Source organism: Rhizopus delemar, genomic scaffold (genome assembly GCF_000149305.1).
Source record: "Rhizopus delemar RA 99-880 supercont3.1 genomic scaffold, whole genome shotgun sequence".
Lineage (NCBI taxonomy): Eukaryota > Fungi > Mucoromycota > Mucoromycetes > Mucorales > Rhizopodaceae > Rhizopus > Rhizopus delemar.
The window spans coordinates 398,870-416,884 of NW_027137827.1; the positions used below are offsets into that span (position 1 = coordinate 398,870).

The 18,015-nt window shown below is 34.7% G+C and overlaps 6 protein-coding genes across 6 annotated transcripts; 4 read left to right on the forward strand and 2 right to left on the reverse strand.

The window, feature by feature from the left end:
* Window positions 1-1,828: 1,828 nt before the first annotated feature.
* Window positions 1,829-2,693, forward strand: RO3G_00163 (uncharacterized protein; the record flags this gene model as incomplete). Its single annotated transcript, XM_067654754.1, has 5 exons — window positions 1,829-2,022; window positions 2,081-2,131; window positions 2,185-2,291; window positions 2,369-2,535; window positions 2,583-2,693. The coding sequence occupies 5 exons, from the start codon at window positions 1,829-1,831 to the stop codon at window positions 2,691-2,693; spliced, it is 630 nt and encodes a 209-aa protein (XP_067510855.1).
* A 721-nt stretch (window positions 2,694-3,414) lies between these two features.
* RO3G_00164 (uncharacterized protein) lies at window positions 3,415-7,684 on the reverse strand (the record flags this gene model as incomplete). The annotated part of the gene is made up of 11 exons (XM_067654755.1): window positions 3,415-3,542; window positions 3,598-3,676; window positions 3,742-3,903; window positions 3,974-4,138; window positions 4,191-4,289; window positions 4,342-4,449; window positions 4,540-4,677; window positions 4,732-5,192; window positions 5,248-5,352; window positions 5,492-5,677; window positions 5,740-7,684. 11 exons carry the CDS (start codon window positions 7,682-7,684, stop codon window positions 3,415-3,417), a joined length of 3,576 nt encoding a protein of 1,191 aa, XP_067510856.1.
* A 2,192-nt stretch (window positions 7,685-9,876) lies between these two features.
* Window positions 9,877-10,455, forward strand: RO3G_00165 (uncharacterized protein; the record flags this gene model as incomplete). Its single annotated transcript, XM_067654756.1, has 2 exons — window positions 9,877-10,082; window positions 10,389-10,455. The coding sequence occupies 2 exons, from the start codon at window positions 9,877-9,879 to the stop codon at window positions 10,453-10,455; spliced, it is 273 nt and encodes a 90-aa protein (XP_067510857.1).
* A 764-nt stretch (window positions 10,456-11,219) lies between these two features.
* RO3G_00166 (uncharacterized protein) lies at window positions 11,220-12,048 on the forward strand (the record flags this gene model as incomplete). The annotated part of the gene is made up of 6 exons (XM_067654757.1): window positions 11,220-11,336; window positions 11,427-11,545; window positions 11,596-11,728; window positions 11,783-11,883; window positions 11,934-11,970; window positions 12,022-12,048. 6 exons carry the CDS (start codon window positions 11,220-11,222, stop codon window positions 12,046-12,048), a joined length of 534 nt encoding a protein of 177 aa, XP_067510858.1.
* Window positions 12,049-12,622: 574 nt separating this feature from the next.
* On the forward strand, window positions 12,623-15,307 carry RO3G_00167 (uncharacterized protein; the record flags this gene model as incomplete). Its single annotated transcript, XM_067654758.1, has 9 exons — window positions 12,623-12,668; window positions 12,729-12,862; window positions 12,918-13,166; window positions 13,221-13,415; window positions 13,464-13,856; window positions 13,907-14,297; window positions 14,353-15,086; window positions 15,145-15,242; window positions 15,289-15,307. The coding sequence occupies 9 exons, from the start codon at window positions 12,623-12,625 to the stop codon at window positions 15,305-15,307; spliced, it is 2,259 nt and encodes a 752-aa protein (XP_067510859.1).
* A 209-nt stretch (window positions 15,308-15,516) lies between these two features.
* On the reverse strand, window positions 15,517-17,690 carry RO3G_00168 (uncharacterized protein; the record flags this gene model as incomplete). The annotated part of the gene is made up of 10 exons (XM_067654759.1): window positions 15,517-15,542; window positions 15,597-15,884; window positions 15,945-16,061; window positions 16,112-16,217; window positions 16,275-16,952; window positions 17,011-17,118; window positions 17,169-17,201; window positions 17,252-17,326; window positions 17,379-17,491; window positions 17,549-17,690. The coding sequence occupies 10 exons, from the start codon at window positions 17,688-17,690 to the stop codon at window positions 15,517-15,519; spliced, it is 1,686 nt and encodes a 561-aa protein (XP_067510860.1).
* Between the last annotated feature and the right edge of the window lie 325 nt (window positions 17,691-18,015).

Here is an 18,015-nt window from a genome sequence, read left to right on the forward strand (position 1 = left end):
CGGGATAAGAAGAGGCTCTGAGGAGTCACTCCCCGCCCCTCTCTCTGTATCTCTGCCTATTGTTGTTTGTGTTCTCATTTTACTACTGCGACTCATTTTTTTACCAAAGGATGGGTAGGATCTTTTTTCACAGAGATATTTGTGACAGGAGACATTTTTTTAAAAAAAGAAAATTATTTATCAAATGATAATGAAAGTGATATTAAAGAGAGAAGAAAAAAGATGTGTATCAAAAAGTCAACATCCCATTTTTCATTCATTTTTTTCTTTTTTTTTTTTTTTTTTTTTTTTTTTTTTTTTTTTTTTTCAAATACAAAATGCGCTTTTTCCCGAAATTACTAGCACATTTTTTAAATCATTTTCGGCACAGATGAGGTTCATGGATTAACACAGTTTTAGAATCCTCTTCTGTATTCATAATCAAGTTATAAATGAGATTTCAAATTTACTCTGAAGATAGAAAGGGTAATACTTTTGATGAGCTAGGTAACGATGCTGTCGATATGGACGCTGACGAAGAGCAATTTCCTCTTGTCAACATCACAAACTTTGATGAATACTTAGGCCTCAAGGCCCTTGTGTTCGAGCAGAGAAAGAATACAGAGGGACGGGCAGACAGCTTGATCTCGGATAAGAATGTGCAAAAAGGAACGTATAAAATGTACAGTAACGACGTAAAAAAAGCACTTCTTTTTGATGTACGAGAAAGCTTTGACATCAGGTCAAGCAAGAAAAGAGTTGAATATTGCTCGCCGTATTGTTTACAACCGGTTCAAAAAAGACCAAAAAAGAAATTAAAGATAAACTTTCTGCTTAAAACAAAAGAAAATCTGGTAGACCAGCTGTTTTGCATGAGGAATACTAGCATTTCTTGGAGAAAGAGTACAAAGGTTTTCCTTCAGCAGCTTTGGATCAGGCTATTGAAAGTTTCATTAATGAATTTAAAGATTTGAGAATATCCAAGGCTGTTGTTCATAGGTTCATGGCCGAGAAATGCGCTTTGTCTTTCAAAAAGGCACATTTTCATTCTAAGGAAAGAAACTTCTGTGAAAGCGTTGAGAAGATATATGACTGGGGTCAAAGATGGAACGAGACTGGCCTGGATCTCGAAACCAATTGTGCGTTTCTTGATGGGTCTGCTTTTCATATAAACCTGAAAAGAACCATGGCTTGATAAAAAAAAGAACGCCATCTGAATTAGCCTAACCTATAACAGGAGCTAAATTAACAATAATTTTAGGCACTATCGCTCCTTATGGTGTTGTTAATATAAAAGCAAGAGATCAACGGCACCTTGGACATTTTGGATAAGCATGAGAAATTCAAAGGTCATGACATTGTAATGAATAATTCTCCGATTCATACGGTAGGGAACATTGAAAGGCATACTGTATGTCGTAGCTATGGGTGTGTGTATCTTCCACCTTATTCACTCGAGTTTAATCCAATTGAATAGTTTTGGTTTGTTTTTAAAAGTAAGTTGAATAGAAAAGCTTCTGGATAACAAAAAACCTTACCAGTAGAATCTTTGAAGCTTGCAATAAAGCCTTTTTAGCGACATGAAGGGCTTCTGTCGCTATTCGGCTTCAAAATTTGATTTATGTCTTAATAAACAACATTAAATTTAACACATTTTGCCGAAAATGATTTTTTATTTGTGCTGATTTTGCAATAAAAAAGATAAGTGTGCTAATAATTTCGGGAAAAAGTGTGTTGTAACTGTTAAGAAAATCAATCAAACGCCGCTCCCAGTCAAAGAAAAAATATGAGAGTACAAATGCATTAATTTAAGTATTTGCTTTGCTTTTTTTTTATTACAAAATAAAAAATGGAATCTAATGCAGAGAATTTTTCAGTAACAGATAACAATACAACAAATGAAACTAGCACTACAACTTCAATAGACAACGAACCAAAAGAATATGAATTAAGAAATAGAAAAACAAATTCAGCAACAGTAACAACAGAAGCAAGTAATGATGAAAGTCATAATGGAAATGAATTTTATGAATGCAACATTTGGTAAAAAAAAAGTAGCAATATTGTTTGACTTTTTATTGCGATATTAAAAAATATAAAGCTTTGATACAGCCATGCATCCAGTTTTGACATTATGTGGACACTTATTTTGGTAAATAAGCATTGTTCTATCTTTTTTGTTTGTTAACAAATATCTCTTGACAGCTGGTCATGTTTAGCACAATGGCTTAATGCTCAATCACGCAACCCTACTTGCCCAGTATGTAAAGCAGGCTGTGGTAAAGACAAAGTAATTCCAATTTATGGTCGTGGTAAAGAAGAAATAGACTTCAGGTACATCCACTGAAATATGATCACACATTGGGAATTTACTTCATTTATAGAACAGATCCATCTATACCCACACGTCCTGCAGGACAAAGGCCACCTCCTCTTCGTGATCCAAATAGGCCAGCAAATTACTTTTTTAATCAACCTTTTGGAAATAGTGCGTTTCATAGAGGTGGCATGTCCATATCTGCAGGGTTTGGTATGATGCCACTTGGCGTTACTTTTGTAAGTTTAGTTTTTATTGTTGTGTTCTTTTATTTATTTGCGAATAGAATATTCCAGCAGGGTCACAGCACGGGCAAACAACACCACAAGGTGCATTTGTATCAAGATTAATTATGATGTTATTAAGTCTATTAGTTATTGCTATTGTTTTTGCTTAAATAAATAGTGAGGATGTATGATTATAGCAAAAAGACTTTTTGAATAATACTCAATTCCGAATCATTTTGTATAAGCGGAACTAAAGTAACCTATCTTTCAGTTTAAAAAATTTGCAATTAAAAAAAAATTAAGATTTACTAAGTACAATATCACATACGATGTTAATTTGTGTAATTTGATACAATGGAAGAGGCAGCAGAAAGACATATTATTTGACAATATGCATTTAATAATGTTACCAGGCCAAAGCTTATATTAAACACAAATGTTTTTTTTTTTTTTTTTTTTTTTTTTTTTTTCTGAATAAAGTACTTTGTTTTTATGAATTGCATTTTTACTGAAAAATTTAAAGCATTTCTATTTACATTTAATTAAAAGATGGATGTGCTAGATCAAGGGTAAACTTAAAAAACTGAATTTTGTATCTAGCATTCAAGCAAACAGCTTTTGGTATAAAAAAAACCTCAACGCTTAGGAAAATTTTTGCAGTCGTCATATTTCATGATTAGAATTAAATAAAAAAAAGGAAAAGGATAAAAATAAGTTGAATTTATACAACTTTTTAAGAATTTTTGACTGCTTTTTAATTAGCTTTTACAAGCCAACTAACGCTGTAGAGCTGACATTGGTATCTTAATTATATTTAAATAAATATATATACATATTGAAGAGCTTTCATATAGTGCCAATATTTTTTATTAGATAAAGAGGTATAAGAATCTACTGATTATATTGTTGAAGGGAGCTATAATGCTGTATTTGACTTAACCATTGACGCTTTTGAGCTAAAGATGAGGCTTTTACAGCAGTAACTTGATTCTTATATACAATTTGAAAAGACGTATCCTCTACAAAGAAGGATTTGTGATTAGGATTGGAATCAATATAGACCTTTTGATTTACCTGAAGTACTGCCACTAAAAGATTGTACAAGTGATATAGACTGCTGCTGTCGTATGCTTATACCTTTAATTAACATCGGCTATTGTATACGTGTTAATAATAAAGATTTTCTTTTAGAAATAAGAAAAAAAAAGCTCGTTTTACCTCTCTGTAGAGAATATAAAGATATCCTCTTTCATTTAAAGTCTTCAAGGGTTCTGCCAGAAGAAGCATGTCATTAAATAAGAACCCATGCAATTTTCGGCCACTTTTTGCTTTGTACAATACTCCATCCATAATAAACTCACGGTTTGGGAGGTTTAGCCACTAGAAAAAGTAAAAAAAAAAAAAAAAATATGCATAATGCTTTTTTTGTTTTGTTTTGTTTTGTTTTTACCTGCGCCCCATCCATATCAATAATTCTAGATAATTCATTCATTTTGTGATGATTTTCAAATCTCCGTGTTTCTTCGTTAACATCTTCTAGTATATTTTGAGCAACAGATAAAGCAGATTTTACAAGAGCATAGTCAGGATGCTTTTTAGGAGTAGAATTTAAAATCTGATATGAAATCTTCAGTAAAGTTTGTAAATAAATTTGGTCATATATTTACCTGACGAAGCAGTAGAGGGTATCTTGTTATGCGCTGTACAGGTTCTAGTAAGAAGTGTGAGAAGTCAAGTGAGCGACATTCAATTCTTGTCTGTGCAGTCTATAAAAAGTGTAAGAATTATTTACGACTTTTCTAATACGTGATGGATTACCTTTAAAAAAACTTCAAGCCATTGATCTTCTTCTCTTTTCTTTTGAAGAAACTTTGAGGCGTATGATTGATTTTGACAATAAGTAGAATAGCACTTTAAGCTATTAGCCTATGTAGTCATAGTGAGTAACGTCCAAACATGAGTAAACCAAGAATAAACTGTTACATGTTTTAAAAATATATCGCCGATTTTGTCTACCACATTCGCTTGCTCTCGTTGACGGGTTTCCATATCACTCAAAAGAGCAGTATTACATATCAACAAGTCATCAATATTTGAGAAGACAACATCACGCTCGTCTTGTGTTAAATATTTTCCAGAATCAGTGTAAAATACCTAAGCTCGTCGATTTTAATTATTTATTCGCGTTCAAGCCTAAGCTGCACTTACATTGACAATCATTTGAAGATCGTTAAGATAAGTCCTCTCCGTTGCGATGAGCTCAAATATTGCTTCTTGTCTCTGACGCTCTTCCAACGGGATGGCTTGCAGTTCTATTTCATCCATTGTGCTTGCCCAAGTTAGTAACTCTAGGTTTTCAGAAATGTTATCTGGTCTAGGGATAACAAGCGTAGGCGTGTTGATACGACTAGTACTTGTTGTACTCACATTACTTGCTGCCCTACGACGCTTTGTAAGCTCTGCTTTATTCACTCCTAATCCTGTCTTCTTCATAACTGGAGTATTGGGCGCTGACAGTCCTCGACATGTATCATGGTCATTAACTTGCAAAAACACCTCTCTAGAGAATTGTGAACTATAATTGCTGTGTATAGAGATTGGTGTTTGTACTAAAGGAATTGACATAGGAAGTGATGTTGTATTAATAGATATTGATGGGGCTGATTTTGCTATTTATTACAGTAATCAGATCATCGTTTTATATAATATCATATGGAAAGTTACCTGAGTCTATAACTTCGACGTAGCTTTTGGGAAAATATCCGCTTTCTTTTGTTTCTTCGTTTGTACCGTACCACCAGCCGCTAGCTTCATCTTGGAAAGGCTGAACTACAATAACTTCATTCTCGGAAAATCCTAAATCGTCAGGGCGCACCTTAGCAAACTCATATAAAGACCTGACGCGAAAAGCTACAAAACCAAAACTCTAAGTGATATGATTAAGTTTAGGAGATTTTTTCAGCTATACCTTTTTCAACCACCTCTACATAAGTCCTTGGAAAGAAACCAATTTGATTTGTAGAAAGCGATGTACCATACCACCAATCACTTGCTTTATCTTTTGATGGATGAGCTTTGATTATTTCATTGGCTGAGAAAGATAGATCATCCTCTCTAATCCCTTGATATTCATACAGTGCCTTAGCTCGATAAACTATAAATTGCATAAATTAGCATCCATAATTGCTATTTTTAAGCCGATAATTAAATATATACTTGTGTTAAAGTTGACTTCATCTTCAATATCAATCCCATAGCCACTTGTACCTGCGGTGGTAGATGATAGATAGCTTTCTTTTGCTATGCTAGGTTCAACTAGCGAATCTGTCTCCTTTTGCCATTTTGCCTTTAGTACTTCTTCCTTTTTAAGATTTTCTTCTTGCAAAAGCTTTTCCTTTTCTATTTTTTCTTTTTCTTTCTTTCTTCGAAGCTCTGCTTCAAGCTCTCTGCGTTTTTCTTCTTCTTTTTGCTTTTCAGCATTTAGACGGGCTTCCTCTTCAAGTAGCTCTTTTAGTTTTTTAGCTTCCTCTTCTTTCTTTCTTTTTATACGCTGTTCCTCTTCGTATTGCTTCTGCTTTTCTGTCTCCTCCCACTTTTTACGGCGATCCATCTCTTCTTGTCTAGCAGCTTCTATTTCCTTTTTGCGTTTTTCAATCTCGACCCAGCGAAGACGTTTTTCGCGTGCAGCTTCTTCTGCAGCCTTTCGGGCCTTCCTTTGGCGATTTTCTTCTGCAATACGCTCTTCTTCTTGTTGTTCTTCTTTCTGCTTACGTATTCTTTCCATTTCTGCAAGTTCTTCTTTCTTCTTCTTTTCTTCTAACTCTTCTTCAGCTTTTCTGAGCCTTGCAAGGCGCTGTTCTTCTTCTTGCTGTTTTCTTTTCTTTTCAGCCAGCATCTCTGCTTCAGCAGCCGCAGCGGCTTCGGCAGCAGCTTTCTTTCTCTTTTCTTCTGCTTCAGCGGCTTCTTGTCGTAGCTTGTTGCGTTTCTCACGCATTCCTTCTAAATGAGCTCTTGCTTCTGCCTCTGCCTGTTTCATTCTTTCCTGGGCTGCTCTTATTTCTTCACTTACTTCCTTCACTGGTCTTTTATTTGTGTTTCCTACAGAATGATTAGCCTGAATTTCCTTTGTAAACAATGCTTTTCGCGCTTGGATCCGCCGGAATGCTTCGGCCTTTATATCAGCTTCAGATCTTGGTGTTCCAGGTCTTTGTGAGGTAGGTATAGGAGGTGGTGACGCTAAATCGTTTAGCTTGTGATACGACTGACTCGATAAGGCTAACGAATTAGTGATTGCAGGGTATGAATCACGAGTTTTGCTAAGCCCTTCAATGAAACGCGCTACCTGGTCATCCACAAAAAGACCTTGTTCAAACATTTGTCTTTCTTTTAAATCTTTTGCGCCATGTTCTAGATCATTGTCGACAAGAGATAACTCTGATTCAATAATATTTTTAGCTGTTTCTCGAATCCTTCTTATTTCGTCAGTTAGAACTGTTATTTCAGATAGTCGCCTTTTTGCATTTAATTCTTCAGTGTCCGCATTTTCTTTGCTTCTGTATTCTTTCTTGAGACGTGCAGCAACCATAGCTTGCGCTTTGGCTCGTATACGTTCGGATTCTGACATGCTTATGGTAGAGTCATAGCTTCCTTTGCTTGTTCCTGCCAAGGAGCCATTCATAAGAGCGTTTTTCAGTTTGGCTGAGTTGAGACGTTCTGTTTCAAGATAAAGCTCTTCTTCCAAGTGTTTCATACTTGTTCCAGCCAAGTAATTTATTTCGTTTAGTAATGTTTGCTTTTGGTCTAGAAGGTCTTCTAGTTGTCGTAAATTGATTTGGTACCTGGACCACCATTGTGCGCTTGTAAATGCTGGTCCAGATCTACCGGATGATAAACGACCGATGGATGCCTGTTCTTGTTGCTTGCTTAAGAGTTCTCGGTCAACAGCAGCAATGCGCTTTTTGAGCTCATCTATGCCAAGTTGAGAGCTATCTTTTTTGGAATCCCAGCCGCTATTCATTGCTTCTGCTGCTTCCAGTAATATTGTTTGCTCTCTTATAGACTTTTTCAATGCTTCAATGCGAGTCGAACTGTCCTCATCAGTAGACTGGTAATAATCCCTGTAGTATTCACTTGAGACCTGGACACTCGATCCCAAGTACATTTATGATATATTTAAAGGTAAAGTAAAGTAAATATCATGCATTTAGAAATAAACTCGAGGTAATCGCGGAGTTGATTCCAAATTATGGGCACTTTTATACGTCACTATTTCAACGTGTGTATGTATTCAAATAACCTATATGGCCATTTTCATAGCATTCTCTCCTCTTAATAATTTCTTTAGGAGTGTTTTGAGGAGATTATTTAATTGTAATTATATTTATGCACACAATAAGCTTTAGTTGAAGAAAAAGCAATTGTTATCGAAGCTTCATTTTTTTTGTTTTACAGTTCCTTGAAAATAACAACGAGTCTGCTTGCCAATATAGTTAAAATGTATATGGCTTTTAGCATAATATTAGAAATAGAGAAAAAGAGCCATATGAGCCTGCAACTATGTTTCTAAGCTATAATATGAAACACTTTATATTTTTCTACGTTATAGTATATTATCAATGGCATTATTTACGCTTATGTTTAAGGAAATACTTCTCTACAATTCGGTAAATAAGGGAGTTTGCTTTGATAATCCACTAATAATTACTGTATTCAGATCAATCTAAATCTATTACAATATCGCAGCACATTGTTCTGTTTATAATAATTTCATTAAACATAAAAACCATTATATATGCAGTAGTGCGAAAGGGTACGAATGCTCGTATAACATCACCAACTGCACGTAATATCTCTCTTGCTTCCATTGGCGCCTTAAATCATCTTCTTCAACTAAACCTTAGGTTTATAAAACTGGTATTTGTAAATGGATTTACCAATTGCATCTCAGATAACCAACAAAAATAGCATGTAGCCCTTTGTCATTTTTGGCAGAGAAGGTCGTGAAAGGAAAAAACATCATTCAAATCAGCAGCTTTCAGCTGAGAACACGATTAACTACTTAAGAAAGTCATCTTTTTGAATGCTTGTCTATATATGCAATTCTATTAATATTACTTTTCTCCGGGAAGTTTTTAGTACCATCAAGTATAATGCACTTACATGTTGAACTAAAGATGCACTATTAAATAACTAATGGCTTCTGGTAGCCTTATTGTCATCTGTCTTGGAAAAAAGCTATTACCAAGGCCACTCTTCAAAATATTTTGGGTACATTTCTCAAAATTACGAAGACTAATGCTGCTGTTACCTTTCTATCTCCTGGTGATTTTCTCCTTAAAATTAGGTACGTCAATTATAATGTGAGTAATCTACGAAAATTCATGGGTATGGCCTTATTGTGACTGACAGCTGGCCAATGATACTTGGTAAGAAATGTAGTTCCCTTACTCACCTGAGACAGTTACTGATGTTCATAATTGGCTCTAGGTAATGCTAATACGTTAATTAAAACATTACTCCAGCCTTTGAAGATACTTGTTCTGCCAAAATGTACTACTGTTAAGATAATGTTCCTTTCACTGTCTCAATTGATGAATTTTACTTATTGGTATCAGTGTAAACAGCTGTAATAAGCTTATTAGTAAGTAGTATAAATGACACTGTCAAAGAAAACAGAGCCTGAAACAACAGAAGAGAAAATGACGCGACTTGTATTGCAGTACGTCTACCATCAATAAGTATTTTTAGGGTAAGGTGTTGGTTAGCTCCATTCTCTGCTACATAGTTCATGACCTTCTCTTATATTGAATTTGAACAACCAGCACTGGGATGATATTTTTTTTTCTCACAAGGAACTAGAGTACCTGCAAAGACTTGACTAGCCTGTTTTGCGACAGTTACTTTAAGAACAACCGCTCAAAACATTTAAGGCACTTCAGATATTTAAGAAGGCGTACTCAATCTTTTGTGGTCCAGAAAGCCGAAGCAACTCTTTTTAGGTCTGAATCCAACTCTGTAAACTTGAAGAAGTTTGTACAGTACATTAAAACAAGAGCACCAGTAAAAAACACTTCGTCCGAATATTATGCAAACGAGACAACAAAGTTTAAAGAAACATATTTCTCTGAATCCTGATTTGACTTTCGAGTCGACCAAAAATGTAATTTGTATTATGGAAATCTGTTCATAGCAAAATTCCGTGGTTTTTCCCCTCAACCTGAGAATTACTCTACTGATAGCTCTGTTAAGTCTCAACTGTTTGTCACCTATCTACAAATAATGTTATAACAAAAGCATATTTCAGAAAGACTAGATGATAGTGAGAAAAGCAAAGTTCTAGGACTGACAAAAGAGATGTATAGACGATCACAGAAAAGCAATTACAAAAAGATTATCAGTACAGCATTAGAAAAGCTACAACTTTTACCTCTTCGAAAATTGAAGTTTTCAAGTAAACTCTTTTTTGACCAGAATGATCAAAAATTGGTGCATAGCTTAAAAGCAAAATTTGGTCAAGATGCTGTTTTAGTTTTTGGAGATTGGTCCGCCCCTAATGTCAAGTATCAAGAACGACAAGAAGCAAGGGGATAATTAGGATTTTAAAGAAGAATGGGTATGTTGTCTACTTAATCAATGAAGGCAAAACATCTTCCCATTGCCCAACCTGTGAAAATGAATTAGAAAAATTCAAAACTGTGCCAAAACCTCGCCCTTACCAACGAAAAAAGAAGCCAGCAGTGTTATGCAATGGTTTGCTGAGGTAATCCAAATAAAAAAAAAAAAAAAAAAAAAAACTAGATTAATTCTTGATAACTAATGCAGTACTAGGTGTGAGAGCCTCTCATATCTTAAACAACAAACCACAGGAATAAAAAGAAGACTTTGGAATCGAGATCAAGCAGCTATATTGAGCTTTCTCAAGATCCTAAATAGTTTGAGAAAGACCAGCGAACGCCCTAGCCTTCTCACCAGGAAACACCCTTTAGACTGATCATCTTTAAGTAGAACAAAAGTAGGAAAATCACAAAAAATTCTCCTTCAAGGTTATCGCTTTGGTCATTTAATACAGGTATTGCATTAAAAGAAGTACAAAGCGGCAACAATAAATGTACTAAACGAAATTTTCATTTAGGTTAGTTGCATTTATTTTTCTGGAATCGCCATTTGTTTTTTGATAAACGAAATTCATTTTCTTCAAACCGACAAAATTTACCAGCCCCACTGTACCATCTTCTGTGGCTCAAACATCAGTACATTCGCGTAAGAAACGATCATAAACACCCAATCAATTGAACAATGACATCAATCTTTACTTTTTGTTTCTGTGTATGGTATTTTTTATAGTGAAGAAAAGAGCAGCATTGCCGATATTTCTTCCGATAATGACAACTAACGATCATGTGCAATTAAAAGAATATTGATAAGTCGAAGAATGAAAGAAACAAAGATAGTAGAGTTGTACAATTAAAGCTGAGGCGGGTTAGCTAGTGATTTAAAAAGGCTGTGTTGGATATAAAAACTAATGAAATAGTAATAAAAGGAAAAATGAAAGAGGATAAACTAAAAATGTAGAGCGCAATCAGTCAAGAACGAACTCAGCAATGTTCAACTGCGTTTCAAAAACTGGTCACTTGCAAAAAAATAACATTTTGTACCCTTTTTTTTTTCATATTTCCTTCTATTTTCTTTGGCTTATCATGCAAACTAGCTTCTACGGAGACGACGAACCTCGCTCAATATTTGTTTTTGGAAATCCGCTTCGATTTTTATCTAGAAAGGGTAGAACAATTGGTGCCTACTTATCTGGTGGACTGGTAAATATTTCAAGAAGTAAAAAAAAAAAAAAAAAAAAAAAACAGTTGCATCTTGTATTGAAATTCACAAGGTTCTTTATAAAAAAATAGCTTACTATTGGTTGGTGGATATTTATTGATGCTGTGATTAATTCTGCAAAATACAATGAACATTCTTTGGGATTTGAGGATTGGTTCTCTGGCATTTTAACAACACTTGGTATGATTGTGTAAGTTTTTTATAAAAATAACAACAAAAAGCTAAATAGTGCTCCCTTAGGATCAACTTGATTGACAAAAATCGCTTACAAGGTGAGGCCTTTTCATACGCTGGTTCAGGATTAGTATGGAAAGCTAGATTGTTTTTGTTTCTTGGTTTTGCTTTAATAGCCGGAGGACTTGCTGGGTCGTGCGTAAAGTATAAGAATATTATTTTTGTTGAAGTTATTAACCACTCATTATTATAGTGTGTGTTGATTGTGAAATACATCATTCATTTGGATTCTAGTCAACCTTATATTAACTATGGTGTAGCAGAAGTTGCACAAAATGCTTTGATTATGTTGAGGTAAGACTAGACAATCCGCTTTGTTTATAAATATACTAAGAAATGAATAGTACGGTTGTGTTATGGGTGGCTCAAAACACACAAGAGGTAAATGAATAAATACAACATCTAGCAAATATTCACAAACATATTCAATAGGAATATGAATACAACCTTCATCTTTAGTCGCTTTTTACAATATATTTTAGAAATACTAAGAACAATTGGAAACCTCCATGTTTTAACTTTTAACGATAAAAGAATAGCTTATTGGTATGATACAGAAACTTTAAACTTCAAAAAAAAAAAAATTTATTTCCAGTCAACCATAAATGCTGAATGGTGTATTGTCTTGCTACTATCAAACAGTGTGTAATTGACAGTATAAAATATGTAAAGGTCAAAGCGAACTTTTTAGAGCGGCTATTTTTAGGAATAATAGCAGTCTATTGCACCTTTATCAAAGTGCATAGTTTACAACATTTATTTTTAGTTACAAATCTTTTTTGTGTCACATTATGCCCAAAGTTTAACTACATCTGTGCAAACTCCTCAGCTTTTTTTTCTTTCCTTTTCTTCTACTTTTTTTTTTTCTTCTTCAATGACTGATCGAAGAAGTGGAATGGTTCAGTCATTAGGCTATCCACAAAATAGTACAATTGTTAGTCGAGCAGTAGCTGCTGCTGCTGCAAATAATCATCATTCTAGTCGTAATAGAGGAAGAGGTTCAAAAAGGTATTCAGTCTCTGTATTTTATTCAATGGCAGCCGAACAAGATATCGAAGTTGAAGATGAATTAGCTAAAGGTTTATATGAACGTTATCCATCTATAGTGGAGAAAACTTAAGACTCTATTTTATTATTAGCTCAAAGGCGTTTACGTGAATTAAAGACAAAAATCTCGACTCAATCAAAAAAAAATTTTATGCGAGAAAGAGATGTTCGGTTTTTAGACGCTCGAATTGGCTTATTAATCCAAAACAGAATGGCTTTAGACGAAGTAATAGGAAGAAGAAGAATATAAGATAAAGTTTTAAAATCCTTTTGTGTTTTAGCAGCATGAAGTTGCATCTCGTTTAGAAGAACATGAAGAGGATGATGACAATCATTATCCTGATGAGAAACGAATGGAGCAGTATGGAAACTTATTTTATCTCTTACAGAGTGAACCACGGCATATTGCTATATTATGTCGCTTAGTGAGTTTAGCTGAGATTGATACCTTGCTGCAAACTGTCATGTTTACTCTTTACGGTAATCAATATGAAAGCCGTGAGGAGCATTTATTGTTGACTATGTTTCAGGTACAGCGGAGCTTATACAGTTGAATAGAACCAGTTAACTTACAGATATTTTAGAATGTATTGGCTGCACAATTTGAAACAACCACTGAATTTGCTTCGCTGCTAAGAGCCAACACGCCTGTTTCTCGAATGATGACTACCTACACCAGAAGAGGACCAGGACAATCTTATTTGAAATCTGTATTGTCTGATAAAATCAATAATCTTTTGGAAAATAAAGATCTTAACCTTCAAATTAATCCGTTAAAGGTGAATATACTATTTGTAAAAGAGTGTTGTAAATAACCTGTTTTAAAGGTTTATGAAGAATTGGTTGATAAAATGCAGAATGAGCCAGGCAGTTTACCTGAAGATTTTCCAAAGAGTGTAACAGCTGAAGTTGCCTCCGCTAATCCAACTGTACAATCTATTATCCAACCTAGATTAAAAACTTTAATAGAAATAGCAGAGAGCTTTTTAACAACCATTATTGAATCCTTAGACCAAATACCATACGGCATTCGATGGATCTGTAAACAAATTAGATCACTCACCAAAAGAAAATATCCTGATGCTACTGAATATGCTATATCTTCTTTAATCGGCGGTTTCTTCTTTTTGAGATTTGTTAATCCTGCTATTGTTACGCCTCAAGCATATATGCTTGTGGATCGTATTCCAGGTCCCAATTCACGTATCACACTGACACTAGTAAGTTGATTTAATCCTACATGTATATTTACTGATAATTTTGAATATAGTTGGCAAAGATGATTCAAAACTTAGCAAATAAGCCTTCTTATTCCAAAGAAGCATACATGATTCCAACAAACCCATTTGTGGAAATGAACAAACAACGGACCAATAAATTTCTCAATGATCTTTGCGAAGTTGGGGATTTTTATGAACAATTGGAAATGGATCAATACATGGCCTTGAGTAAAAAGGACATTATGATTAGTATTACACCGAATGAAATCTATAACACCTTAAACTTACTTCAACAACATATTGATATACTTGCACCAAAGCAAATAGATCATTTGCGTATTCTTTTAAATGAAGTAGGTACAGTTCCTGCCCAAGTACCGCGTAAAGAGAACAAAGCAATTGAGCTTCCCTTATTCAGTCGTTGGGAAATGCCTATACAAGGTATGAATGAATAGATGATATATATGATTACAGCAACTAACTTTTTGTTGCGTAGATTTAACCATGTCCCTTATGTCTGAAAACAATATTACACAAAACGATATTCTTTATATGGAGGCTAAATCAATATTTGTTCAAATCGTCCGTTCTTTACCTTACCTTTCTCGTCCACCGCTCAAGCTCAACATGGTTGCTGAAACAGCAGCAACATCGAAAGATGCTCAATTAGTTCATAAAGGAATCAAAGTAAAGGAGATGTTAAGAGAGCTTGAGGAAGTAGGTGTGATTGATTACAGAGACAACTATCAACTTCTTGTTGAAGAAATTACACAAGAATTGGCACACCTTGGAGATTTGAAATTAAAAGTGATGGAAGAGTTGCAGTCCCTTGAAAGCGTATATAAAACAATCATTGATCACAACAACTACTTGAAGAGTCAATTAGAAAGCTATAAAGCTTATTTACAAAATGTTCGAATGCAAAGTGGTAGTGGTGGAAATGCCGGAAATAACAAACAGGTTGGCATTGGTGTTGAGATTACGGATGGCAAAGTAAGCAATAGCAAAAAAAAGGCAGCCAACACGCAGGGACCCTTTAGATTTACTCATCAGCAGTTGGAAAAAGATGGTGTGATTGCGGAAACAGAGGTACCAGAGAATAGAAGAGGACAAATCTATTTAACGATACTCTCACCCATCCCTGGCACATTTATTATCTCACTTTATTATAAAGGCAGAGATAAACCAGTCTTGGAGATTGACCTTAAGCTAGATGATTTATTGGAAAAGGTACTTATATTGCATCACATATGAGGAATTAATTTGCTAATATGATTACTTATAACAGCAACAAGATAACGTTCAGATGTTGGATCTTGAGTATATTAAATTAAATGTAACAAAAACTTTGCAATTATTAACAAGAACCTTTATGTCAAGAAACAGGTAAAAAAACATTTATTACTATCTTGCCTAAACCATCAATTTTTAGAACTGGCTTCTTTTCTTAAGTTAAATATGCTTAAATGCACATATAATACACCCACCTATACATACATATACACTATCTTCTTTTTTTCGTCTTTTTTAATAATTTATATTTACGGGGGTTTTTTAATAAAGCCAATCAAACGTATCATTTAGTGTAAAGTATTTTTTTTTATTAAATTACAGAAGAAAAGCAAATGCTACTCTTTTTCGATATACACTCGTGCTATTTTTACTGTTTTAATTCAACATAGTTAGCTATTAAGAATATGTTAGAAAATTTTGCTATTTAATTTATAGTTGTTTTCTTACCTGGGAAGAGACCTATATCCTTCTTGTTGGGAGCAAGGCCTTGCCACCAATCATCACTTGCAAACTCAATATGTGTAATCAAATCTCCTTCATTGAAAGATATTTCATTATCTTCTCCAGCCTCGTAGTCATAAAGCGCCACAGCTACCATACCATCATCCAATCCCTCTTCATGAGTAGGTGATTGTTGTGCTAATGATGGTGGCGATGGTACAGCACGAGGCGCTTCATGGTGGTCTTCATGAACTGGTTCTGATGGCTGTTGTTCCAAAATTTCTACATAGTTGGCTATAAAATTATAAGAATTAGAAATATATGCTTCTTTTCTTTTTACTGTTTTGAACTTACCTGGGAATAGCCCTTCTTTTTTGCCATTTTCACTAATACCAAACCACCAACCTTCGTCTACTTGATCAATTTCAGTGATAACCTCTCCTTCTTCAAGAGACATTTCGTTTGCTTCACCTTTAACAAATGTAAGTACCATGCTTTAAGCTTTTTTTTATAGTTCTTACTAGCATCATAAGCAAATAATACAACGGCAGACAAACCGTTTGTACCATTTGGCAAAGCTGCATTAGCACTAGCCGACTGAGAAGCGTGAACGGCGCGATCAGCGGTCTAAATAATCATATATATGAGATTTCTCTTCCCAGCTTTATTTTTTCTCAACTTTACCTGATCCAATTGTGATTGCAATGATGCTTGTTCCTGACGTTGACGCTCAGCCTCCTGTTCTTGATGTTTACGCAAATTTTCTTGTTCTTCCTTATGTCTACGCTGAGCTTCTTCCTCTTGACGTCTTCTTTCAGCTTCTTCTTGTTGGTGTTTTCTTTGAGCTTCCTCTTCTTGACGTCTTCTTTGAGCTTCTTCTTGTTGTTCAGCCTCTCTTCTGCGATATTCCTCCTCTTCGCGTTGCTGTCTTTCCAATTGTTGTCTGCGTTGCTCTTCTTCAGCAGCAGCTCTTTCTTCCTCTTCACGTATTTGTTGTTGACGACGATTCTCTTCTTCTTGTTGCTGCTTTTCATATTCGCGGGCTCTTATCTCTTCCTCTTGTCTTTGCCTTTCAATCTCTTCCTGTGCAGCATATGCACGTGATTGTTCGGTATCAACCCTTTGTTTTTGCATCTCACGCTCACGTACTTCTCTTTCAAACTTTTCACGTTCAGCACGAACAGCATTTGCTCCAGTGTCTTGTTGCTGCTGAGCCATATTCCATCTATTTTCCAATTTTCTTGGCGCAGTTACGACCGGCTTGTAATTAGTGCCAACAGGTACAGGCATATTTTCTTTAGTCATTGATTGACGTTGCATAGAAGCAATGTCAGGAATTTCTGTCTTTTTATAAACAGACCCCTATCAAAAATTAAGTATCTGACCCATCCTCCCTTTTTTTTTTGTAGTAAAGACTTACAACAGGTGTTACTTTGGGTTGTGGTTTGGAGGCTTCTTTATGGACGCTGTAATTAGCACCAGAAGATTCTGCAACACGTTTCATGATAAGCTCTGGTTCTACGTCAGCCTAAAAAAAAGGAATTAGAGATCATAATTGCGTGTTATCTACTTGCTTACTTCATCACGAGCGTTAATTTGGACATGAAAGCTCTATAAAATGTTGTTAAATCTTTACATGTTTTTTAATTTATCCTTTTTACTTTAAAGAATTTGGACACTTCAACAAGCTGCGAGTTAAAGAAAGCCTTTCGCAGCTCGGGTACACCACTACCACACTAATAAAGAAAGCTAAATAAAATACTATAAAATGCTGCTTACTACTCTTACCCAAGCAATGAATACAAATTTGGGAAGCTCGGTATTTGGATCCCTTACTTTTGCATAAGCAAACTGTATTTTGCCATCTGAAAACTCGTCATTGAGTCCTTCTAAACCGTCATCTATTCTTACATGTCAAAAAAAAGAGAAGCACGTTATTAAAAACAACTTGTACTTACCACCGGTTGCTTGAACACGAAGGTCATAGGTTCCCTTGTCAAAAGCATATATTAACCAGTTTGTGTCATCTTTTTCATTAATTACTGCATCATAAGCAGCTTGGATATCTTTTCCATGAGTACTAAAGTTAATTTTGCTCATAATAAAACTTTCTTGGCAAAAAAGAAAAAGAATAGAAATATTAAGCCAGATTGGTTCCTGCTCCTTCACTGCATATGACGTTTTAGCCAATCACAGAGCTTACCATAAATAGCAGAGTGTTAGCTTGCCAAAGTAGACTTCTTTTTCTTTCAAAAAAAACGTTTGAAAGAAGTTATAAAAAACAAATCATGCTTGCTTATCTGAAATGCTCGACCCATAATAATCAATAGCAAACGAATGTCTTTTTTTTTTTCTTATTATAAGCCTTATAAGAATGGTGTAAAGAATTTGGGACGATTTTATTGGCCAGCGAATCTTTATAAAA